This window comes from Paramisgurnus dabryanus, chromosome 18 (assembly GCF_030506205.2).
Source record: "Paramisgurnus dabryanus chromosome 18, PD_genome_1.1, whole genome shotgun sequence".
In the NCBI taxonomy this organism is placed as follows: domain Eukaryota; kingdom Metazoa; phylum Chordata; class Actinopteri; order Cypriniformes; family Cobitidae; genus Paramisgurnus; species Paramisgurnus dabryanus.
In genome coordinates, this window is record NC_133354.1 from 5,031,898 (window position 1) to 5,059,612 (window position 27,715).

At 35.4% G+C, this 27,715-nt stretch overlaps 1 protein-coding gene across 2 annotated transcripts in view; it reads right to left on the bottom strand.

Annotated features, from left to right (window-relative positions):
* The window catches only part of scamp1 (secretory carrier membrane protein 1), a 31,556-nt gene extending 4,314 nt beyond the window's left edge, over positions 1-27,242 (bottom strand). The window contains exons 1-8 of one of the 2 annotated variants that reach the window (XM_065243791.1): positions 27,086-27,242; positions 12,739-12,816; positions 11,106-11,216; positions 5,383-5,488; positions 1,363-1,491; positions 947-1,106; positions 743-844; positions 293-410 (exon numbers count right to left, since the gene is read on the bottom strand). In XM_065243791.1, the coding sequence (XP_065099863.1) occupies positions 293-410; positions 743-844; positions 947-1,106; positions 1,363-1,491; positions 5,383-5,488; positions 11,106-11,216; positions 12,739-12,816; positions 27,086-27,142 (861 nt within the window). In that variant the 5' untranslated portion in view covers positions 27,143-27,242. Of the gene's footprint in view, positions 1-292; positions 411-742; positions 845-946; positions 1,107-1,362; positions 1,492-5,382; positions 5,495-11,105; positions 11,217-12,738; positions 12,817-27,085 lie in introns of both variants that reach the window. The other variant, XM_065243790.1, reaches the window with a different exon arrangement.
* Between the last annotated feature and the right edge of the window lie 473 nt (positions 27,243-27,715).

The window sequence follows — 27,715 nt, forward strand, 5'->3', positions numbered from 1 at the left end:
TAGTGCAATTTATTCGGTTCATTTGCATCTGATGTGAATGCTCAGTAAGACAGCGTCTTAGTGCTTAAGTTTCACGTGCAAATTTCAAGTGCGAATGAGGCAAATTTCACACGCGAATGACTCGTATTTCACGCGCCAATGACGCCAGTTAACTTAAAATGTTCAAGCTTCCAACTAAACGCAAATAGCACAATTTAATCACTTCATTCGCGTCTGGTGTGAACGCACAGTAAGACAGCATCTCAGCTTGAATGTTTTGTTGTATAGTGTGAAAGCTATTTTGATTGGTCACCTTTTTAAACATGATGAGAGAGACGACAGCCGACGCTGTGAAGAGGGCAGCGATCAGGATCATAATAATCCCAACAGGAATATTGGTGTTGAGTCCTGTCAGTGCCGAGATCCAACCGCTACAAACACAAACACATTCGATACCTTTAACTCAAATAACCATCAATAAATTCTTAAAATATATCAGTATTAATGCAGAAAACACATCATCTATTCAACAACACTTAAAAACTAATGTAAGCTACAGGTTGTCACAATGTCTGCAGAGAAATAATAGATATTCAAATATATTAAATGTAAGACTCTGTTTACACCTGCTATTAAGATTTTTGGTCACAAGTGGACAAGAGAGACACATTCCCATTCACATCTGGTGTTTTAATCCGTATCTTTTGTCCTGATTATTTTTAGGAGGTGGTCTATGGGCGAGTCGTTTGTGTTTGTATCTCACCTAGCTCCCCAACCTTGAATGCCAATGGCTTGTAGCACATGAACACCAAACTGGCAGATATAGATGAAAAAGAATACAAAGAACCTAAATGAGCTGTCGCTCCTTCAAACAGACAGAGAGAGAGAGAAAGAGAAAACAATTACAATTTGATATCTACATAATGTTTCAGTGTTAATAAATGTGTTTGTGTGCGTTTTTGAATACCTGAATGCTCCATAAAGAGGTCTGTACCAGCAGACAAATGAACAGGGTGTAAACAACATAAACCAGAGCATGGCCAGTCCAAAATCCACTCCCCTTGTTGCATCTACACAAAACCACGCCAGACAGCCGAATATATTTGCAAACAGCGTCCCTGTGTGGACTGCAAGAGAATTACACAAGAAAATAAAACTGCTTGTTTATTTTTATTCAGCAAAATTCTATAGTACCAAGACTGGCCGAATTATTACCATAAACAAAAACTGTAAAACAGATTGTAAACTAAAATACAAAGATGACACAACAGATACATTCATACAAGACCCACTCTGTACACAAAGTGTTAAGTAATGCACACCCTGAGTTTTATCACGCTATATAAACTCTGTCTCACTGTATTTCAGGAAATAGTTACTCACACATCCAGAGATAATACATGATCTTTACAGTTTTCTGATATTCCACAGGGATGTCCACTGATATGTCATGATAGAAACACGGTCCCACCGGGAACTTCTCTGGAAGAGGAGGCCAGTTGTTTTTCCTCCCTTTGATGACGGCAATGGAAACAAATGAAGAAAAACTATTAAACGGGGGGTTTAATAGGAAGTTAGCTTCACATGAGTGTGAGACAAAAAGATAAGTCGCAAAAATAAGCTCTGTGATCAGCAAAAGTTTATGATAAATTTTGTCCATTAAGGGGAAGGTGTATTGTGTAAATGCAATAAAATATATAAACTACATAAAGATCTTACATAACAAACTTTTTTGTTTTTATTACCTTAGAATGAATCATTTTTTTATCTATGTACACCGCGGGTCCCCTTACATGTTTCTACAATTTTAAAATTTTCCAATTTGCAATTTCCCCACTAGATGCTGCTACAACTTACAAATACCACTTTTAAAGGGATAGTTCGGCCAAAAATGATATTAAACCGATGATTTACTCACCCCCAAGCTGTCCGAGTTGCATATGTCCATCGTTTTTCAGACAAACACATTTTCGGATATTTTAGAAAATGTTTTAGATCTTTCAGTTGATTAAATGTAATGTTACGGGGTCCACGACCTTCAAGTCCAAAAAACGTGCGTCCATCCTTCACAAATTAAATCCAAACGGCTCCAGGATGATAAACAAAGGTCTTCTGAGGGTAATCCGCGCAGTGTTGTTGTAGAAATATCCATATTTAAAACTGTATTAACGAAAATAAATACCTTCCGGTAGCGCCGCCATTCACGTAGTCGCGTCTGCATTCAGGATGAGAGCTTACGCAGCCTACCGAGGCTACTCTGCTGCTGCTCTGTGCCCCCGCCCTCCGAATTTGTCATACGTCACTAAGAAAAGTGCGTACACTACGCTAATACTCTCTCCTGAATGCGGACGCGACTAAGATGGCGGCGCTACCGGAAGGTAGTTATTTTCGTTAATAAAGTTTTAAATATGGATATTTCTACAACAACACAGAAGACCTTTGTTTATCATCCTGGAGCCGTTTGGATTTAATTTGTGAAGGATGGACGAACTTTTTTGGACTTGAAGGTCGTGGACTATGGGTGGACCCAGTAACATTACATTTAATTAACTGAAAGATCTAAAACATTTTCTAAAATATCCGAAAATGTGTTTGTCTGAAAAACTATGGACATATGCAACTCGGACAGCTTGGGGGTAAGTAAATCAGGGTGTAATATCATTTTTGGCCGAACTATCCCTTTAAGAGTTAGTTCACCCCAAAATGACAATTTTATCACAAATCACCAAGTCCTTTGATTGTCTTCAAAACACATTTTTTGATATTTTTGATGAAAACTGTGAGGCTTGTGTGGACTATGCAGACTATGTAAACTTTTTTTGCCAGCTTACAGACACAGAATACACTGGCAAGCAATTTGTGCATTTATACGGGCTGTTTAAGTTTTGTTTACAATGTTTGCATAATGGCTTAAATAAAAAAAAATCGGACAGTTCATTACGATGCGATACAACATCGATTTTCTGTGCCAACTGTGCAATTTTGCAGATACATCAAACTCTTATTCGATACAATTATGATTCGATTAAATTAATTTATTAATATTTTTATATCAAATGCCTAGTTAACTCTTTCCCCATCAGCGTTTTAAAAAAAGCCAGCGGTAGCATTTTTATGATTTTCACAAAAGTTTATTGCCTTCCAGAAAATTTTCTTATTTAACTCTTTCACCGCCATCGTTTTTTTTTAAAAAGTTGCCAGCCAGCGCCAGCGTTTTTCATGATTTTCACCAAAGTTTAATGCCTTCCAGAAAATGTTCTTCTTTAAATATATAAACATACAATATACCAAATTACCCTCTGCTTTCAAACAAAAAAAACCCGTTTCATCCTACCTTCAGTGGTTCTTTTGTAATAAGCTTTTGAATATGGGTAGGTTTCTGCAAAACACCACATTTTGAGCAAAAAGCAGAGATAATTCCATTTTTATGACAGACTTTTCATAGAGATCCCATCCAGAGCGATCTTTAAAACAGACACGGACATGCAGCCGCTTGCCATTGGGCAATACTTCCGGGTTTAAAAAGTTGCGGAAGGGTGGATAATGGTGGATAATAGCGGTATTGGGGAAAGACGGAAAATCTCGTAATTGGCGGGGAAGCGTTTTCTCTTAATTGACGAGATATCTCGTCAATGGCGGTGAAAGAGTTAATATATAAACACACAATATATCAAATGAAAGAATAGACCCTCTGCTGTAAATCTGCTTTCTTTTTAACACCTCTCAAATATGGGTAGGTTTCTTCAAAAATACAAAATTTTGAGCGAAAAGCTGAGATAATTGCGTTTTTGTGAAGGACTTTCGTTAGAGATCAGATTAAGAAAGATGATCAAAACATACACAGAGTTTGAACTGTTTGACCTAAAGGGTTGCTTAGGGGTTTTATAAGTTGGTTAAGTGCGCCACCAGGTGGATAATAGCGGAAATATGGATTGCTGGAAAAACGCGTCATTGGCAGGGAAGCGTTTTCTCTTAATTGACGAGTTCACTTGTCAATGGCGGGGAAAAAGTTAAGCGGTTACATTTTTACTTACAAATGCAACCAAAATATAACGAACATTTAATAAAAACTCTTTTATTAATTAAACTAATCGAAAAATACACAGAAAAATTAATAATGAGTTACGTCAGCAGTATGTGCACTGAACAACCAAGAAGGAGAACAAATTGTTAAATAAAATTGGTTTCTATGCGCACGAAAGTGTACTCATCGATTTATATTTTATTTTTGAACTACTGATAGCACATGGACCATTTTGGCGATGGCTTTCATTCTTTTCTGGGCTTTTTATGTTTATGGGACGAGCCTCCTGGTATTCATCTAGGAGGCTGTTTACACTTGGCATTAACATGCATTTTCGTCGATCACAAGTGGACGACGTTAATGCCAGGTGTAAACGGTGTTCAAAACGATTTGAACGCGTCCACTTTCGACCACTTTCAACCACATCCAGAGGTAGTCGAAACCACTTTCGATCGGATCGCTTTGGAGTTGCGGAACGCAAATGTGGTTGAATGTGTTCGAACAGCCACACGCGACCGCCTTCTCTCCGCCCATTTATCTAATCTGAGGTATTAAACACAAGTTTTACGTCTTTTTTTACTTCTGGCGTGAACATACAGTGAACAGCACTATTTTTAGCCTTTCATTTATAAAACTACTGCGGGTGTTCTCCGTAGTTTCGTTTTGAAAGCGTGAAAGTTGCGCGATCTTATTTCATCAATTGCGCTGAAAATTTAGAGAAAGCTCCAACATACATATAAACGTACAAAACACTGTGCAGCATGTATACTTGCTAAACAAGCAGTGGACTCCGACATAATATAAGTTTGCGTCCATATAAACTCATAATTACTCCCGTTCGCATTTGAATGACAGCAGAGAGACTCGCCCACCGTCTCACGGACCGTCCCCTAACAGTATTCAGGACAGAAGCGGTCGAAAGTGGACGAAAGAGACGGATTGAAATACCAGGTGTAAACGTAATGTGTCTCTCTCGTCCACTTGTGATCCGATCGATGAAAACACATCTTAATACCAAGTGTAAACAGCCCCAAAAATCTGTGTTCTGAAGACAAAGGACTTGGTGGTTTAGAACGACACAGGGGTAAGTGATTTATGATCAAAATGTCATTTTATGGTGAAGGTAATTAAACACAATTAAAAACAATCACCAGAAATTAAAAGTTAACCTTATAGGCTATAAACCGGCTAATGCTAAAATGCAAACTAGTATCAAGGTTTTGGCATACAAAAATATGTCTTCTCTGCAGCTCTATATCCTGTGTGTCCTGGTATAAAATAAACTGTGATTGGTCGCTGTATATGTCCATCAGATGATCTCTTCCTGTCTAAGTGGGCGGTTCTTGAACAGAATAAGCGGCAGGGTCATCATAACTCACCTCCTGATGCGCTGAGCGACTGCATCTCTCTCTCCCGGCGGTCCAACTCGGCGGCTTTTCTCTCCAGCTCCTCCTGTCTTCTCAATAACTCCGCCTGGGCTCGCACCTGATCCTTCACACATACACAATTCAGTTATTAACAAATAAACAAAGCATTTCACCTGACAGTTAAGAGAACACAATACAACACAACACTCACGTATTTAGTTGTGATTCATTGAATGTTTACAGAAGACAGCTGTCAGATCCAATCATAAACACAACTAGAAGTTTTAATATGGGGGTCTTGCTCACGGCTCCGTCTTTACCATCAACATACAACTTTTTTTGGAAAGTCTTTAAGCAATCTTTAAAGTCATTTTACATTTACGCATTTGAAAGATGCATACATCCTAAGTGATTTACAGTGCATTTAAGGTGTACATTATATCAGTATGTGGTCCCATAAGCTTTAATAAATAAGCTACACAACAAGACATCCAAAAATGGTAAACTTCAAATTTCGAGCCAATTTGAATTTTGATTATTTTGCTCAGTTACTCACCTCTGACAATACTTCAGATTTGGGTGAGGCACCAGTAAGAAACAACACCGGCAGTAAAATCTTTGTGACTTTTGTGACAGTTAAACTATTTGGTTGACCGTTCTGACAGCGATGTTCTCGTTTAACAGACTGAGCTGGTTGTAATGTAAATATGGTGATGGTTGTGGGAGTTTTGTGTTTGCTTACGTGTGCACTGTATAATATTTTGTACATATACTGGTAAAAAAAAGTTTCCCGGCTTTTAGTCTGTTTCTGTTAGCTTTGCGGTCATGCGCTCTAAAAACAGACGTGTTAAAAACAACACAATGCAGTCCCAAACTAGACACCTCTTTATTATTATCAGAACAACATATAAGAATGAGATAATAAGAATTATCCTAGTCCCAGCCTAAAGCGCATAAAAAATTTTTTGCACTGACATCCACTGCAAAAAATTTTACTATTTTTGTCTTTTTTTCAGTAGAAATATCTAAAAGTTCTTAAATTAAGATGCTCTTTCTTGATGAGCAAAACGACCCAAGAAAATAAGTCTATGTTTTAGACCAAAAATATCACATTTAAGTAATTTTGTGCATAAAACAAGCAAAAAAAATCTGCCAATGGGGTAAGCAAATTTTTCTTGAATTTAGTGTTTGAAAAATGTTCAAGATTTTTATGCTTACCCCATTGGCAGATTTTTATGCTTGTTTTATTCACAAAATCACTCAAATTTGAATTTTATTTTTTTATTTTCTTGTGTCTTTTTGCTCATCAAGAAAAAGCATCTTAACTTAGTAATTTTGTCTTGTTTTCAGTAGAAATCTCTAAAAATTCTTAAGAATTTTTTTTCTTGAAAATAATTTTGCAGTGTAGTCCTGGAATAAATTAAACCATGTCCGGGAAACTCCCACAATGTGTTAAAATGACACATAATGTGTTAAATAGCATAACACAAAAAATGTATAAAAAATTGAACACATCCTTTTTTAGAGTGCATATGCTACTGTATTCCTAAAGATTCAATTTAGCCCATGCATGCATTTAACGTTGTATTAATTGGAGCAAATTTTATAAAAAGTTGTCCAATCTAAAGCTCTATAATGAAATGAGGAGTTCAGATGAAAAACCCTCTAAGTGTGTCTTTCTTGTAAATGAGCATTTTTTTTTATCAGACTCTTATGTAAAGGTCAAGTAATTTCACTTTAAAGGAATATTCAATTTTCTTAAAAGAAAAATCCAGATAATTTACGCACCACCATGTCATCCAAAATGTTGATGTCTTTCTTTGTTCAGTCGAGAAGAAATTATGTTTTTTGAGGAAAACATTGCAGGATTCTTCTCATTTTAATGGACTTTAATAGAGCCCAACATTTAATACTTAACTCAACACTTAACAGTTTTTTTTCAACGGAGTTTCAAAGGACTCTAAATGATCCCAAACGAGGCATAAGGGTCTTATCTAGCAAAACAATTGTCATTTTTGATAAGAAAAATAAAACATATCCACTTTTTTTTCCCTCAACAAACATCATTTCTTCTCGACTGAACAAAGAAAGACATCAACATTTTGGATGACATGGTGGTGAGTAAATTATCAGAATTTTTCTTTTAAGAAAATGGAATATTCCTTTAATGCCAATGATAAGGTTATTAGTAATAGTGAGTATGTTGTGATTGTTGGTGTAACCGGTGATACACGGTGCTTTAGCCTCTCACCGATTAAATCACTTGTCCACCGCTTTCCACCGTCGTTTTGATTTTTTCTTATTATAAAATCATTTAGTTTCATTAAAAAGAGCAGACACAAAAAACCAAATGCCTGAATTCAGTGCGATCTGAACGCGCGTCACATCATAGAGCAGCAGGTGTCAGATTTGATTTATTACTGTCAGAGTGTGTGAGGCGAGCTGACTGACAATGACAATGGCAGACGCCGGGTGCCTACTGGTTTTATTATAATATACATAATAATATTTAAAAGAGACATTCCACTATTTATGAAAATATGCCCAGTTTCCAGTTCCCCTAGAGTTAAATATTTAATTTTTACCGTTTTGGAATCCATTCAGCTGGTCTGGCGATACCACTTTTAGCATAGCTTAGCATAATCCATTGAATCTGATTAGACCATTAGCATCACGTTCAAAAATAACTGAAGAGTTTTGATATTTTTCCTATTCAAAAGTTGACTCTTCCGTAATTACATTGTGTACTAAGACTGACAAAAAAATGAAAAGTTGCAATTTTCTAGGCCGATATTGATAGGAACTAAGAGGTCTTCACGCGTCTACTTAGATCCGAAAACCCAAGGTCCGGGTTTCATGTGTGGCTCGGACACGGGTCGGGTATAATAATAGTGCCATCGGATCTCAGGTAATTTAAAATCAATGTGCTTTGCCGAACGGACCCGAGACGACCCGAACTATCTCGCGTGTGTGCATGGATGTCCTTTACCAACCCCTCCTCAGTTTGCAAGAGCGCTTGTGACATTTGGCGTGTGACAATTGGTTGCAAAGCCACTGGGGTTTCTTTCTGTCTGACTGGTGTGTGGGAGACGCTGCAGACTGCACACACGTTGGTGTCGTTTACATTCGTGTCCAGTCGGTTAAATAAATTGCCAATACTTCAGTTTGGTCTCAGGTCTAATTTTTCCGGGTTTGGTTAAACTTTGTGAAAAAAGACTGTAATATTGCCATATGCAATACATATGGCCAGGGGCGCTGCTAAGGATTTTGGACCCCATGAAAAGAATCTTGACATCTTGACTTTTTTCATATTAATTTACATAAAATCATGCGCTTTTATGGTATTTTGACTACCAATGGGGTGAGAAAATTTTACTTGAATTAAGTATTTAAGAAAAAAGAAAGTTTTGAGGACAATTTCACTTAAATTGTACATATATTAATTTGTCTTAAAACTAGACTCATTTACTTAGATCATTTTGCTCATCAAGAAAAAGCATCTTAATTTAAGAATTTTTAGATATTTCTACTGAAAACAAGACAAAAATACTAAGTAAGAAAGTCAATTTTTGCAGTGTTGAACGTTTAACTAAAACTGTGTATTGTTATTTTTTCGAACGTTTTCTTGACCTGACATGGGGAGAAAATTGAGTTCCCTTATCATGCACTTTTAACACTAGAACGGCCACCAGCAGTCATTTTAACCGTAACATTTAAAATGTATTAAAAATTATTTTCAAGAAAAAAATTCTTAGTATTTTTTTCCTTGTTTTCAGTAAAATATAAAAAAATTCTTAAATAAAGATGGTTTTTCTTCAGCAAAACAACCCAAGAAAATAAGTGTAGTTTTTAGACCAAAAATATTACATTTAAGGGATTTTGTGAACAAAACAAGCAAAAAAAAATCTGCTAATGGGGTAAGCATTTTTTTCTTGAAATTTTCTTGAATTTAGTGTTTAAGAAAAATGTTCAAGAATTTTTGCTTACCCCATTGGCAGATTTTTTGCTTGTTTTATGTTTTTCGTCAAAAAACTAGATAAATTTTCTTGGGTCGTTTTGCTCACCATGAAAAAGCATCTTTATTTAAGAAATGTTAGAAATTTTTACTGAAAACAAGACAAAACTACTAAGAATTTTTTTCTTGAAAATCATTTTTTGCCGTGTGGTAATTATCTTTAACACTAGAACAAACAAGGCGTCATTTTGACCGTTTTGAAATTTGCATAGTCAATAACTTTGTCTAAATAAATCAAAAAGCCTTGCTGCTCCCTGACTTTTCCTAAAACTACATGCATTTTCATTAAAACTAGTTTAAATATTTATTGTGTGAATAAAAACAGAAATATAATCATTTCTATCTATAACGTCATTTTGCGCTGTTTAAATTGAGTTTTGCCAAGTTGATATTCTGCCAGCGCTATAAGTGAAGTCAAGCTGTGTTGCCTGGATTATACAATTTGGGCGGACTGAACCATTTTATGATTTTTGAGAGGGGGGAAAGGGGCCCACAAACGTTTGTGTTTCCAAAACAAATAATTTTTTTTGGATACCAGGAAACAGCAAATAGAATAATTTAAAGTTAATAATTTTTACTATTAAATATTTTTAGCACCACAATTTTGGGGGCTTCTCTGGGCCCCCTCTTACTCGTGGGCCCCGAGAATCGTCATTGTTTACCCCCCCTTTACAGCGCCCCTGCATATGGCAAGGATGACTAATTACAACATTATTAAAAAAATATTCGTATTTGAGTCAATCTGTTGATGCATATTGTCCTTAGGAGGTGGACTTATATCTGGGTCATATACATGGATCAGAAATCCCAGCTTTACCCTGAAGGCGACATCATGTGACACACGCGGCTTATTAAAGCAGTCCTTCAAGAAACCTTCTGTTAAGACCCTGAGGCTCGACCCTTCCAGCACCCTACATACTAAGATTACAGCAACAGTAAAACAGCAGGGTTGTAATCACCATCTTTCAAAAGATCTGGATCACCTTGTCTTGTGTCCTTACCAAAACGCCTGACGTCACTGTGGAAAGCCCGAGCGAGCGAGTGAGTCATCTGATACACAGTATGTGAGTTTATGTGTCTGTCTGTCCATATGTCTGTGGAGCGAGGTGTCCCCTACACCCCGAGGGCTGTTGAATAATACAACATAACTGCACTCGTAAGCAGATTGTCTACACTCAGGGGTCTTCTGGAAGGGTCTGTTGTGTACTGACTGACTGTGGAGAGCTAAACTCAAACTCTTATATTATGTCTTTTTATTTGTTAAAACAAATAACAAAAAAAATAAAAGGACGGTCTCTTTTGCAAAGTTTTGTCTGTACGTTAATTAGGAACTTAATTACCCATGGGGTATTTTTAGACATTATTGAGATAAATGTGCTGAAGATATAAAATTACAAAATATCACAAATAGTGTTCAAAAATTAATAGGTCTCATGAGGAGCACAAAACATAACTTGTCATCATTAAAAGGACTACAGCAGGTGGCACAGGTATGGATGTTAGCATGTTAGTCTCTTTCATCATCTCGAGCATGTGACCATTTAGTAAATTGTAGTAAGTTATCACTATGTTTATTTTTTTCTCATTTAAGGTATTAACCCAAATTACTCAACTATAAGGAAATAAATGTCTTGATATGTCTTAAGTGAGCGGTTCTCGGCAAGAATAAGCTGCAAAAGTGGACCAAACTTTATGGTAATAATGAGAAGCGTAACAGTACCTGTGTTTGCTGAGGTTGGGTGTACGCCGGCGGCTCTTCAGTGGGCTTCATGATGGCCGGCTGTGTGTTCGCTGTGGGTGGGACTGATTTAGGACCGGAGCTCTGTGGCAACTATAACAAAATATATATATATATATATGTGTGATACTGTTGTCCAAAACTACAAACAGAATCACAACCCAATACTAGAAAACATTTTGATCATTTTATTCATGATTCTCTAAACAAATTTAACAATCAATTACATAAAATACAAAATAACAGAGATCCATCTTCAAGTCACTGATGGCCAGATGTTGGTGTTGCTACTTTGAGGCAACTGAAAACAATTGCAATCTTCCAATTTCTCTGATGAAGCCAACACGGAAGTGACTTAAACTGCAATTCATAAAAGGGATCCCCCATAGACCCTCATTTTAAAATGCTCAACTTTACAGCAGAAAATAATGGGGTGGTTTCCCGGACAGAGATTAGCTTAAACCAGGACTAGGCCTTAGTTTAATTAGAAAATATAACTAGTTTTAACAAACATGCCTTATTAAAAACATTTCTTGTGTGCATTTTGAGGCAAAACAAAGGGCACTGATGTATTTTTTAAGATATGTCAGTGCAAGTTGTTTTCAGTTTGGACAGCTCTTATATTTATTTTAGTCTAGGACTAGTCTAATCCTTGTTCGTGAAACTGACCCAATATGTTTACAACCTGGTACAAAAGGTGATTTTGGCCTATATAGCCCCTTCATAAAAACTGTGAACGGGTGAATTTTTTTGGAAATCATCCATTTAAATTATATTAAGTCTTAAAAGTTCTTCATAATCAAGGGGCGTGGCCAGTGACGGGTGAACTGCCACTGCTGTCACTAGAGTCGAGCTAGGCGGGCATCGTATCAGCAACCAACCACTTCAGCTTCAACCAAGCCCCGCCTCTTTACCCGTTTTCGGTTATCCGCGAGTGACGCGCTGACAAGATGGTGACAGCAGGCTCCACCAACCATTGGCTTCAAAAAAGCTCTTCACAAACCTATGACTTAAGAGAATAGGTACCACCTTTTTGGCCAATACACCTGTCATTAAATTACCAAAAAGATGTCCCGTGCTTTAGACCATGTGCTTAGATTGTTAAAATAAGGCCAATCTTTTATGTACATTAGATGCATAATACACCTAAAACTCAACTTTTCCACAGCACAAAACAATTAACATCACACTATTGCTGCTCACAGAAAGCAGGTCATTTATTTATGAAAATTTGTGCATTGAAGGTGTTTCATCAACACATCAAATAATGACCGAATGATGCGCTAAGAGCGTTAGATCCGGAAACACGTCCAGAAGCACAGTGTGGTCCAGCGCACCTTCTGCATTTTAAAGATCAGATTCATGGGTCTGGACTGTAGTGAGTGGAGTAATGCTGTACGTTCTCAGTGAAGTATCCCAGATTGTGGCTGTCTGCTAAAAACCAGCCTGCAGGATCACAAACTACGCCATGCACATTGCATTTAGCACACACTTTTGTGGGTACAATTGCATTGATTTGCATAAATCCTTTATTGAGAACTTAAATGATACAGGCAGAGCGTGCACAAAATCTCTTTTTTTGTGAATTATACATTAGCTGTGTGCAGCCACTCACCGGTTTTGAGTCTGTGAAAGGGTTATACTCCTCCAAACCAGGAGGGGCAGTCCGCGTTACTTGTGTCACTGATGGATCCTGCACAAAACAAAAAGACAGAATTAAAATATTTCTCTCTTAATTACGGGTGTACCGATACATCGTGCAATTCTGCTTGTTGTGCTTCTCAATAAATTACAGTGAAATGCCGCTACATCCAAAAGTCAGAGTGCCGCAGAAAAAGTACCATTACACACACAGCTCCAGGAAATGTGTAAGCGTATTTATATCGCTGTTCTTCAAACATTTCCAGGTATTTTTATGATAAATATTTATTAGGGATGCACCGATAGGATTTTTTGGGGCGATACCGATTTAAACAGACAACTTCTGGCCGATACCGATATTAAACACTTGTATACAATACTATACAGTTGGTCTATAAGCTAGTTTATTTCTGCATCAAATTATTTTTACTGAACATGGATTGGATCTAATTAACATTTAACTGACCATCATAATAAGAGAGGCACAAATTAAGCTAAAACAAATATAATAAGACAACATGACAACCTTAAAAGGTGTTTTTTGCTATTCAGCATTTATTTTATTAACAACATTAACTCATTTTTTTTTTTTTTTACATATAATGGATTTCTTTATGCAGTTAATTAATAAACAATCGGTATCGGCCTTTCTCGTGCCATTGCAGATATGCCGATGGTTTCAAATTCATCAAAAATCGGCCGATAAATATCGGCGGCCGATACATCGGTGCATCACTAATATTTATAATGTTATATTTGATTATATTTGTTATAAATGACTCAAACTGTGTTTTTAGATTGATAAGGACTTATCAATAGCGGTATAGCGCATGAAATAGTTGTGCATAATATTGCCTTTGCGATTCAAAATCAATATCAGACAGGTATTATAGTGTGCATCGCGAAATAACGTTATACCAATACTTCATAAAATTGTTTTGTTTTTAAAACTGATGATATATGGGCTAACTGGATATCCTTTATGAAACCAGATGCTAAAAATACTTTTAACTATTTCCATAATGAATGTCAAGTTGGGTCAACACAGACAACAATAACAGGAAAACAACCAGCATGTGCCAAAGTCTTCAGTATTGTGAATGTATGACGCTCCCCTGATCTTTCTGCCTGAAAAGACACCAGCTGTTGTAAATGAACCATTCATCCAAAAATACATATCTCTCATTATTTATTCACCCCTATGACTTTTTAAACCTGTATAACTTTATTTCTTCAATGAAGAAAGGCCACATTTTTCATGACGGTCTGTAAAATGTCTTCAAGAGATAGTTAATATATTTTTACATGTGTATTTATATATGCAAAATAATTATGCACAGTACACACTCACATATATGATGTAAACAAAAACTAGTATTCTGCAAACAACAAATAAGTTGCGAATAATCGCTATACAGCCCAACTTGAAATCACATTTTGTGCACGTATAACAGAATGCATACACTGTAAAACCTAAAAGTTAACTCAACTCAAACCATTTAAGTAAACCGCTTGCATTAGTTTTAAAACATTAAAAAATTTGAGTACTGTGAACTTAAATATAAGTGCATAATTGCACATGACTCAAGTTTACAGAACTTAAATGTATGTGTTTTAAAACGTAAATGGTCTAATGCAACCGGTTTACTTAAAAGGTTTGAGTTAAGTTAACTGTTAGGTTTTACAGTGTACAATCTACAAAAACTAAACTACCCACCACAAAATCTGGTCCTAAATGTCACCAAACAAAACTGGCATCTTTCCTCGTGTTTCTGATAAGGGCGTGATTATCATAAATAATGTCACACAGATGTTGGTGAACACCAGAATGATCCACAGCATTAACTCCACGCCAGATTACAGCAAATATCCACAGACGCAAACCATCACACTTCACTGAGGAAATACTCCAAATTCTGACTTTAACACCAGAAGTATCTAAGAGAACCTGTAATTTTCTCCTACTTGATCCCAGTAATTTACACAAAGCCAAAGCTATAAATAGATGAGGATTCAAATATGAGGAGAAATGAAAAGAGGGAAGATAATATTCAGAATAGCACAGCAGCATTACTTTTTATGCAATATATACACTGTGTTTGTGTGCACAGATTATCTTCATGATTTACTGAAACCAAACACTGTAAAAAAATTCCGTAGAAATTGCAGCTGGGTTGCCGGTAACTTACCGTAGATTTAAATTTATGTTTTTTACTGGCAACATTTTGTTCAAAGTTAAATGAACATTAAACATTTACAAGTCTTTGTCTTTACAGAGTAAAACTAAAAAAACAGCATCAAGCTAAACATTCTGGAAAACAAAATCTGAAGCAAAAAACAGAAAAAGGTTGATGATGATTTCTGGTTCCCACAATGCTTTGCATGAGGCTGTTATTGTAGTGTTTTATTCTGTAAAGATAAAGACTTGTTCATATTTAAAATTTATTTAACTTTGAACAAACTCTTGCCAGTAAATAACATAAATGTAAATCTACGGTAAATTACCGGCAACCCAGCTGCAATAACATTGTAATTTCTACGGATTTTTTTTACAGTGAAGCATGTTTAAAAGGATTGTTCACCCAAAAATTAAGATTCTTTTAAACTGTTCATGGACCCCATTCACTTCCAAAGTAGGAAAAAATAATACTATGGAAGTAAATAGTTTGTTGCATTGATATGAGTATCTTTAACTATGAATTTGGTTCATATTAAAGACATAGAAATCTAAAATAGTGTGGCCCCTATTTAGACATGAAGAAAACTTGTCATTATCATAATATCCCAGGCTCTGGAATACTCTTCCAATTGAGATTCGACAGGCCGACTCTCTGAGTACTTTTAAATCTACACTTAAAACTTATTTTTTTAGGTTAGCTTACAAGTGATTTTATTTTTTTGTATGCATCTTTTTTATATGTTCTTAAATTTGAAGTATGTGTATTTTATACTGTATCCTCCATGATTCTGTAAAGCGCTTTGAGATGCACATTTAAAGGCGCTATATAAAAATAAAGTTTATTATTATTATTATTATAAATGGGGTCCATCAAAGGTTTGGTTACAAATATTTCTCAAAATATCTTCCTTTGTGTTTATCAAAACAAAGACATTTATGCAGGTTTGTAACAACATGAGAGTGAGTAAATGATGAAGGAATTTTCATTTTTGGGTGAACTATCCCTTTAACCAAGTACTATACCACAACATAACAATTAAGCAAGTAATTAGTGATCCACCAATGTATCGGCCGCCGATATTTATTGGCTGATTTTTGATGAATTTGAAACCATCGGCATATCGGCAATAGCACGAGAGAGGCAGATACCAATTGTTTATTATTTAACTGCATAAAGAAATCCATTATATGTAAAAAATGAGTTAATGTTGTTAATAAAATAAATGCTGAATAGCAAAAACCACCTTTGAAGGTTGTCATGTTGTCTTATTATATTTGTTTTAGCTTATTTTGTGCCTTTCTTATTAGGTTGGTCAATTGAATGTTAATTAAATAAAATCCATGTTTAGTAAAAATTATTTGATGCAGAAATACACTAGCTTATAGACCAACTGTAAAGTATTGTACACATATGTTTAATATCGGTATCCGTATCGTCCAGAAGTTGTCTGTTTAAATCGGTATCGGACCCAAAAAATCCTATCGGTGCATCATACATAAATGCAAAATAATTGTATTTATTTTTAACGGCACATGTTTAAATAAACAAAGAAGACAAGTGTTGCAACAACCTAAAACTCATTTAAAATCAATTATAAAAATTATTTGACCATATTTGTCACAACTAAATGGATTCCTTTCAATTATGTGTTTCCTCCTGAGACATGTACCACCATCACGTTTAATCTTGAATTAAACAATAATGGATGAATCTTCATAAACAGAACAAAATTCTGGCTGTTTGTGGTTTGCTGTGTGTTGCTTATACGTTATCCTCAGCCTTTCCTAGTCTGACCCATTTTCTAACATCCCCTAAATGTACTAATTTAATGAGAAATAATCCACAACAAGCACATTGATGAATAGTGATAAGATTCACATGTAGTGCTAATTGGCGTGAATGGAGTTGACGCAAGGGGAATTCTTTTCCAAAGCTGAATAAAATGAAAAACTTAACAAATTTTCTTACCATTGCACAAGTTACACTTTCAGAATGTCCTTTTTATATTTGACTTTTACTGCGTTTGCTTTTTGTTTGGGTTTCTAATAATGTTCGTCTGAGACGCGTTGTGTTTGTCTGTTGATCAGTGTCAAAAGACTCAGCAGATTAAACCCTCACACAGAGTTTACATGATTTAATGTCTGCATGTTCTTGCTAAAAAAACTGACAGTGACTGTATCATTTCTATTGTAAAGAAATGGACATATATTAAATATTCAAATGGGTTTAAACATTGTTTGGCTAAAAATAAGCGTTTCTCTCCGTCTAAAGTGAAAGTGAAGATAGCGTCCGCGAGACAAGTCCACTATCGCCCCCTGCAGGCATTTGTTATAATATTTACATAATACTTTTTATTTATAGGCCACAAATGTAATGTGTTTGTTAATGTAATGTTGTTTAATGTAACTTGATTTTAATACTTTATTTGAACCAATTATTATTGCATAATCTTCGTTATTATGTCATTTTAAAGGCTACTGCTCACTTGGGTCTATTTTTATTACCCAAAAATAACAAATTACTTCATTATCAGTTAGCAAAATAATTGTTAGGGACAGTCCTTGATTAGTTAAAACTTTTAAAAATTACGTGATTTCAGTTTCTTATTAATTTATTTTATCATTGAGGATTTCTTAAAAAGTGTAAAAATATTGTCTCGTCTCGTGAAACCAATCTCGTGTCTCATCTTGTGGATTAAGTGTCTCGTCACAACCCTACCACCACTGTATTATGTAATCAGAGTTTAAACGTGATGTTGGTACATTGTGCATATGTATAAAACATGGCTGGAGTGTTTTTGGCACAGTGATTTTGCTGGTTAATTCAATTAAATGCAATAAATTAATAATAATAATAATAATAATAACAACAACAACTTGTATTAACAAAATGCATATATTAATACATTCAGGGATTAATAATAATTGAAAGTGATGAAGATATTACACGGTTCTTGCAGGTTTCAGTAAGTTACATTTAAGACCTTACAATTTTGAGTAAAATTTAAGACCAACACGACACATTAGAAGCATTCGAACGATCCAAAAATTCTCAAAACATTATTTTCTTATTGATTCAGTTATAGAAAAATATCAAATAAATGCAGTATTAAAACAGATTATCAAAATATCAAAAAACAGGAAGTTAGCCATGGGCGATTGGGCATTTAGGTGGTTTAACCCAGAAATTTTTTTTGCTATACAAAACTAAGTTTAAAGTTTGTTTCTTGTCAAACCCACAGTTTACAGTCAGATCACAACACCTGAAATATAGCCTATGGCATGATTTGCGGGGATTATGATAGCCTACATGTGTATCCTCTTTAATAATAAAAATAATGATTTAAAAAAGCTTTTCTTTTGTGTCCAGATTTTTAGAGCTCCCATCAAACACTTTCTGCCTCCGCCACTGATTAGTTCTTCAGCGTTTTAAATTACCAACGCTTTTCGGGAATAAACGGAGGTAAGAAATTCAAGACTTGGGTGAATTAAATTTAAGACCTACCTAGGATGAAAATCTGGTCGTTTTTAAACTTTTTAAGTGACTTTTAAAAATGACACTGAGCCAGGGGTATTATAATTTAAAATAAATTACACTTTATGAGCCTTGAGTCTTTTTTATCTTGTTCTTTGCATTTTATAAATCAAACATTCACAAGATATATACACAGCACACAGTCAATTGTACATTATAAACATGCATAAACATTATAAGCAATGCATACATACTACACTGTGTGATGCATTTTAAAGCTTTAAAGTTATTCGAAGCAGCGTAAAACATGTTAACAAGGCACAAACCAGCAGCATACTACTAATCTTGTTGACTTTGATAGAACTACAGAAAATACTACCTACATTGGTGTGAGATATAAATATTGTAAATCAAATCATTTCTTGATTATTAATTAAGAAATATCACAGCTCTTTGCCCCTAACTCAATGTATTTTCAATGGCTCACTCAGAGTTTCCATGAACTAGCTAAAGTCTCCACGAATCACATGATGGCCAAGCTTTTTGGACTTCTGTTACCAAAAACTCTTTTTTTACTCTTTTTTTTCATTCTAACATGCAGGAGTGCTGCTTGTGAGTTAACCACACCCACTTATTTACATTCTGCGGTATACACAAATATAAAAATCTGCTGTGGTTAACATTTTTGATTCTGTCACAAAAGTAAACATATTTATACCATCCCTTATTCCCATATTGGCATGCAATATGTAAAAAATACAGTGATTGGAAATAGGTAGTCTGGGGGCGTGGCATCTCAGAGGTGTGACTGCTGCACCTAAAGTGACATCATCACGCAACAATGTAGCACATTAATCGTGACATAATGCACACCGTTACACACAAAACTAAAAATTTGCCGAGAAGAGCTTTATTAGAAACTAAAGTTTTTGGAGAAATGAAAAAATGACAAATTGATTTAACACACAAGAAATGTAAGCTAAAACACACACACACAAACTCAATCCCTTGTTTCCATAGCAGCCCCGGTAAGATGCGCTCCGGTCCTGAGGCGGATCTGTTTCAAAGAAACTGCCAGGACTCCAGAGCCATGAATTTTTTACTCCGTGTATAACCCTGAATGTTTCATGGGATAATCACACAAATACAAGTGAGAAGTAGCAGAAAGCCATTGTCTTTAGTGATCTGTATGATCACGATTGTTTGATGTCACAACCCATGATCACCTGATTTTTCAATTAGTTGTCGCAGCCCTACCCTACTTTCACTTGCTTTTGTCCATCATCAGGCAAGAATGAACTCACAAATCGCCCAAGGTGACACACCTAAACATTCAAACTGAATCATCTTCAAACCCACGTTTGTATGAGGAGACTACAACAAAAAATATGTCATGATATTTCAACGGAGACTTTTACATCTGGGCACCTACGCAAGTTACAGCTATGCATACCTGACAATCGTTTTGGGATTTGCACAACTCCTTCACACCCTTCTGAATGACGTGTCTTTCAAAATTCAGTGACCTAATTCTTAAGCGGGAACCCCGGTCTTGTGTTTGAGTTTAACCTCGTTTAGCATTGCATTTATCCACAATTCAAGATCAGTTTAGTATGTACATGCAAAAAAGATGAGACTCAGACGCACAGCAATTGAATATTCACAAACTCGAGCTTATTTTAAACCGAAACAAGATTACTGTGGAACATAGCTGAGATGAAGACAGCAGAAATCAGATCAACGCTGATATTACTGCTCCAACTTTTCCGAGCAAAGGCAAATAAACCCAAAACCTGTGACACAATAGAGAAGAAACTTTAAATAGAGCTTTATTTAGTCTTATAAAATCACTTGAGAGAATGCATTATACATCTTTAAATATGCAGTGAAAGAGTATGCCAGTCTGTAAAAACCATTTTTTGTGAATTAAGGTATTCTTCATGAAATTATACTTTATGATGTAAAGAACATTATGTAAAATCTTTCATATTGACTGGGTAAGGCCAGGTGCACATGGTGTGATCGATCGATATGGCTAAATGGATAAATAATGTTCAAATATACTGCTATAGAAAATGTGTGTTTACTTTGATTTACTATAAATATCATAGTTTAACTATTGTTACTAGGGGTTAATGATCGACCGGTACTGATTTTTATAACGATGCAAAATATTTGGCTGCTTAAGTGCGCGCGATCCGGATATGCTGAACTGATTATTATTAAACTCTTTGTCCGCCAGCATTTTTTGTGTGCCTGCACAGTTGTGCCGTTGTGATTTATTGTGATGCGTTACGTCGTTTTCCCACCATGCCTGATACTAAAATCAGCGCAACATACTTTGCAAAAAGCGTGGGAATTATCGATGTTGCTTCATGATAAAAAATTTTATTTCTCCGTCAGCTGTTGTTAAATTTGCAATTATATATATTTTTTAGCACCGCCTGAGCTTACTAATGTTATTTTTAATAGTAATGCTTGATTCAACTTCCCCCCATCTACCTGAGCAGATATCAACAGCGCAACCAAGTTGTAGGTTGCCAGGTTGAGGTAAAAATTGTCTGATGTGTCTAGTGTGTGAGTAGGATGCGTTTCATATAAGATCTGGCAACTGGACAATCTTGGAATAATATATTGATGTGATTTTTCATATAACAAAATATGTAAAGCAATTCGGGAGACTCCCGGGAAAAACGAGAGTGTTTACAGGTATGGATCGAAGAATATGCACTTTTTCCTGCTTAAACGTATGTGGGTCATATCCGATCTGTGCCACTTCAGGGAGAAAAATAGGAAGTGAGTCACTTCAAACAGGTAGTGTAAACACTGCCTTGGTGCTCCTAATCTCACAAAACAGATTATGATAATTTGGCCTGGATTTTATGGGCAGGGTCATACGTTCTCATGTTATTTGTTAAGTTCTGACACTCTTCTGCAATGTACATAATTTCAGTGTTATCCAAAATAATCATCCCTAAAGAAACCCTAAAGTCCTTTTCAAAGTTTTTCAACATATATAAAGCTGTATCCCTCCATAAATAAGACAATCGTCATGTTTAGCTTCTTCTATTTTCTAATGATTGCTCAAATAGTGGACCTTTTTCACCAAGCTGCTTGGCAATTTGCCCGTGGCCCTTTTCAGCCTTGTGGAGGTGTACAGATTTGTCTCTAGTGTCTTTGGACAGCTCTTTGGTTTTGGCCATGTTAGTAGTTGGATTCTTACCGATTGTATGGGGTGGACAGGTGTCTTTATGCAGCTAATGACCTCAAATCTAAATCAGGATAATAAATGGAGTGGAGGAGGACATTTTAAAGGCAGACTAACAGGTCTTTGAGAGTCAGAATTCTATCTGATAAACAGGTGTTCAAATACTTATTTGCAGCTGTATCATACAAATAAATAGTAAAAAAAAAATCATACATTGTGATTTTTGGATTTTTTTAGATTATGTCTCTCACAGTGGAGGGAAAAGACAGCCAGTGGATCTCAAACCTTCAAATGAACCTCCTCTCCGTCTGTTACCAGAACCCTAGACAACAGTGTCATTTGAGTTAACCAATATCACTTTCCTTTATATGTGTGAAAGGAAATGAACTAGTCCTTAAAATAAGAAACCTCTGTATAATCTGAATAACTGAAGATAGGGCTGTCAAAAGATTAATCACAAGTAATCACATACTGTAAAGATATAAAATATAGTGCTGCCTCACGATTAGTCGCGACTAATCGTTTGCAGAATAAAAGTTTTTATTTACAAAATACATGTTGGTGTACTCACTGTGTATAACAATTATGTATAAATAAATACATACACATGCATGTATAATTTGAAGAAAAAAATATATTTTTATAATAAATATTTATATATATGTATATATAATATAAATTATATAAGTATATAAAACTTTATATACACATGCAAATATTTCTTAAATATATACATGCATGTGTGTGTTTGAATTTATACATAATTATTATACACAGTACACCAACATATATTATGTAAACAAAAACTTTTATTCTGCAAACGATTAGTCGCGACTAATCGTGAGGCAGCACTAATAAAATATATAAAATATATAAATACAAACATATATGTATAAATTTAAGATAATTGTTATTTATGTAAAAATTAAAAAGGTTCTATCTATCTATCTATCTCTATATATCTAGACCTCTATACCTATATATCCATACCTACATATCTTTGTCTATACCTATATATCTATACCTTTTATATCTATATCTATACATACATACGTGTGTATTTATATATACAAAATAATTACGCAAAGTGCACACACATATATTATGCAAAAACAAACTTAAATTTTGTATGCGATTAATTGTGATTAATCTGTTGACAGCCCTATGAAGATCTGAAAATTGTTATTCAATGATACATCTCACGAGTAACTTAGACTTAGTCGTTATTTCCTTAACACACAGTAACACCGACAGGCCCTCAGGTTCCCATGCATCTCCAGAACGATCTAGGTCTCCAGAAACATCTACTAAGATCATCAGGGTTCCCCTTCCAGTTCTCAATTCTCCATCAGTGAGACACAAAGAACAAGATCTTATTTAGACAGCTTACTTTAACACATCCTGTGTGTCTAAGCAAAAACACAAACATTGACTGTTTTAACAAGTCCACAGCCTTGAGACAGTAGCTGCATTATGAAAGCATTACAATGAAACTCAAAGTGCACCATCAGAACCAATGCACGATGCACACGAGCGTGTGGCTTTCATAAAGTTTCGCTTTTGGTTCATGCAGCGAGTCTGCCACATCCTGCTGCATGTCTACTTCTTTATAAAGTTACATCAGATTTGACAGCTTTAGCATGACAGTGTTGTTTCTATCAGGGTTAGATCCGGGATAAAGACTATTTACTTTGCAAGGTTTCGTTTATTATTTTGGCAACTGCATGTGAAAGTCAACAAACATTAAACTTAATGATTAGCAAACAATGTGGGGGCTGATGCATGAAATAAAGGCTATGCAGTGCACTTGTTTTCTTACACAGCAGTGTTTATGAAATAAACTAATAAAAACTGAGAGTTTCATGAATAATAATGAGCTTCATTCACATCCAGTGTAACATAACAACATACACTGATCTGAGACCACACACCGGTTCAATTGCATACAGAAAAATATTATAACGTGCCTCATTGCATGGTCATTATGTATTTAGTAGTGATGCACCGATGTATCGGCCGCCGATATTTATCGGCCGATTTTTGATGAATTTGAAACCATCGGCATATCGGCAATAGCACGAGAAAGGCCGAAACCGATTGTTTATTAATTAACTGCATAAAGAAATCCATTATATGTAAAAAAAACGAGTTAATGTTGTTAATAAAATAAATGCTGAATAGCAAAAACCACCTTTGGAGGTTGTCATGCTGTCTTATTATATTTGTTTTACCTTAATTTGTGTCTCTCTTATTATGTTGGTCAGTTGAATGTTAATTAGATCCAATCCATGTTCAGTAAAAATAATTTGATGCAGAAATAAACTAGCAAATAGACCAACTGTATAGTATTGTATACAAGTGTTTAATATCGGTATCGGCATCGGTATCGGCCAGCAGTTGTCTGTTTAAAACAGTATCGGCCCAAAAAAATCCTATCGGTGCATCCCTAGTATTTAGACAATAAGGTATGAAGTGAGACATGGGCAGCAGCTGGTGAACAGATGTATGAAACAAAATAAGAATCTTAAAATGCAACAAAAACAATTATGCCAGTGCAGACTCAAATTATTTACAAAAGACAACAAACGGCTTGAAATTAACACAGGCTAAGCAAACTGCTGATGTATGTATCGGAATGGTTTCACTACAACATGAGGTCTGGGTCATGGCAATAAAAACAGCACATTCAGCAGCACTACAGCGAAAATCTACAAGCTCATTCATTGTAAGGTGGTCTGTAGACGGCTTAAGAAACACAATGCAATCCAGATCCTGCATGAATTATTGAGACGTGCCGTTACAGTCGGTCAGCTACAGGACCGCACTGGTGTTGAGTTACCACGGCAACTCGGTGACAGACCGCATACCGTTATTGCTAATCGCTTTTGACCAGCTTAAGTCAACGTCGACTTACTAGTAAAACCTAAAAAGCAAAGATGAATGAAATGTGTACGGGGAGAGAGAGCGAGCGAGAGAAATAATTATGTCCCATACTTCAGATCAAAGGCCACAATCTGCTGTTTATGAATTAGCATTTGTCCGAACACAACATAAAAGCTGTTTAGAGCTCACCCGCGTGAATCTTCGACATCTGTAATGTCAAAAACATTGATCCGGTACAACACTACTGTCTGATACCATTTCTGAATAGCAAAGGTGATATTTTGCACAGCTCTTTCATGTACTACGTTTCTTTGATCAGTAGGAAGTATTTACCAATCTAAAATTAAAGAGTTTGAGTCGTTTATAACATGCATGTGAAAAAACAACACTTGTCAAACATAATCATTATAAATAGTCCTTATTATGGTAAAAAAGCAGAAAAGGTTTGATGAACAGCGATACAAATATGGTTTTAGGCAAAAACGTTGGCGAGAAAGGAGAGAAGAGTGAGGAAAATGTGTTGTCAGACGAAGACCTTGTGGTGAAAAGGAACAGCACTTCAGCTATATCATGGAATTATTTTGGATTTAGGAGAGATGACGCCACAAACACAGGTACTGTGGAAGCGGTGATTCACATATTGCGTCTATTGCGCGCTCAAGTTCATTATTTCAAATGTAGGCACGCAGTATGTGCGCTCTGGAAGCACCGCAGTTGCGACTTCGTTTTCCAGGCTGTTCAAAAACATTTTAACTTTTCAGAATGACACAAGCGCAGCGTGCAGGTCATGTGACAATAACCTACGTGTCTAGCGTTTTCCACGCGTTTTTAGGCGCGACATGAATAGCCCCTAAAACATGAAAAAATATAAAATATTTATCGCAACTCACATCGTCATCGCAACATTAAACAATGTCACCGCACATCGCAACTTTTCCTCACATCGTGCAGCCCTATTACAGACGCTATTCTAGGAAATGTCTAGAAGGATATTTATATCTCAGTTCTTCAGATTGTTTCAGGTATTTTCATGATAATAAAGAATATTTTGAATGATTTTATTTAACGAGTGTTGCTCTTTTAAACGACTCCGACTCATAATGATTTTAGATTGATAAAGGACTTCTTACTGACCAAATGCCATAGTACATGCACAAGCTGAGCATGAAACACAGAATCGCAGCCTTGCGATGCAGAATCGATTTTAGACAGGTCTTTTTAATGGAACACGCGATTTATCGTTACAGCCCTAACAGATACCTTTGCTATTTTTAGATACCGCGGTATACCATATTACAGCCCAAGCCAATGCGGCACATATTACGTTTCTGCACGAGAGCGCCCTCTGGCTTTTGGATGTAGTGGCATTTCACTGTAATTCATTGAGAAGCATAGCAAGCAGAAACGCACAATTTATTGTCCCTACATTTCAAAGTAATTCATTAAAATTCATTCAATGAGAAAACGCGCATTTGCACGATTAATCGTTACAGCCCTACTTGCTGTTTTTTTTTTTTTTTAAATAGAAGCAACCATACAAAACATTTTTGCCAACCCATTGGATTACATATAATGACATCTACCAATACTGATAGTTTTGCTTTTTACTCCTTGTAATACAATCTGCCCCAATCATCGGCAGTTTTTAAGCAATGTCTTAAGCTGATAGCGGGGGGGTGGGATGGATTGTGGATGGTGGTGGTTGGGTTGCGGTGTTTCTACCTACCAATACCGATTATAGGCCTATATATTGGTGCATCCTTAATATTTGTTGTGCAATATCATGTTGTGTTAAACTAAATTACAAAGCTGTATCTTTTTCACAACCAGATCTGATATACATTTGGATCAGCAGCAACAAACCGAAACATGCATAATAAAATTACAACAAAGTAGGATGTGAGGGATCTTATGATCTTATTTCATCAGCTGACTGGAGCCCACACACACACACACACACACACAACTTATCAAAACACAAACCTACACACACAGATCAGACCTCAATAAATGAACACACACACAGTGAAGAGATAACGTTAATATTTACACACTGAAGACAATAAGATCAGCTCATAACTTACTAGTTAACTGACTAAAAATCCCCACAAAAACCAATTCAAGTCCAAAACATCATATACAGTCAATGCAACATAGCTAGCATATAAAGAACCAAGCCCAGGTTTAAAGCTCCCAGTCTCTTTTCATTACCATAATAAAGACAAAACCGAGAGAACCGTTGATAAATGTAATGAAAATAAATTTATTTAAACTTAAGTGAAACCTGGTTTGGTCCATCTAAAAATATAAAACAACATTACCTCATTCATCACAAATTAAACGACATTACCATTTCAACTCAATGTAATCTCCATTGCTCAATTTTGCAAAGCAGCTTCACTGTAAATGCATATTGTACAGACAGTATAGACATGCATTAAATAAAGACTTATATACATGATACGTGGTATTATTGCGAAATAAATATTTAACAGAAAAAATTTATTTCATGACTGACATATCATACAAGCCTACAAACCAAAATATAACCATAAAAATACAATTGTTTCATTTACCTGAAACGGGTTGCTAAAGTCCGGGTCCGCGAACGGGTTACTGTCAAAATCTGACATTTTATCGTTTAAATGTGACCGGTTGCGGAATGAAATCGGACGTTTTGTTGTCGGTGATCGATGAGGAAACGCAACAGCAGCTCGACACGGATCCGCAACCGCAAAATGGCAGAACACCGGAGATGACGTAATGCAGCAGCAGGCAGCAGTTAATTTAATAATATTTTTACAAACATGTTATTTTTATAAATTACATTTATTTATGTTGAATTTACTCTGGTTTATTTATTGTCATTATTTTATAATTAACAAATGTTATTTATTGATGGGATTTTTTGTACTTTCTAGACTTCATTAAAATACATAAGGTGTTAAAGTAAGTTTCTTTTAACATATAATTTTTTTTTTTTTTTTTTTGCATTTTTAACTCACAGACAAGATAACAATAAAGCAACAAAAAAAGAACATTAGGAAGATCTAAATTATAGATTGCTGCCCTCTAGAGTGCTTATGCGCACATTACAGGTCAATTACGATTCTTGATTTTATATTTCCTGATACAAAATGTAGAACTTCATATTAATATAACGTAAGTTTTATATGTTTATTTTAAATGTAGCACACGTGTTTTAT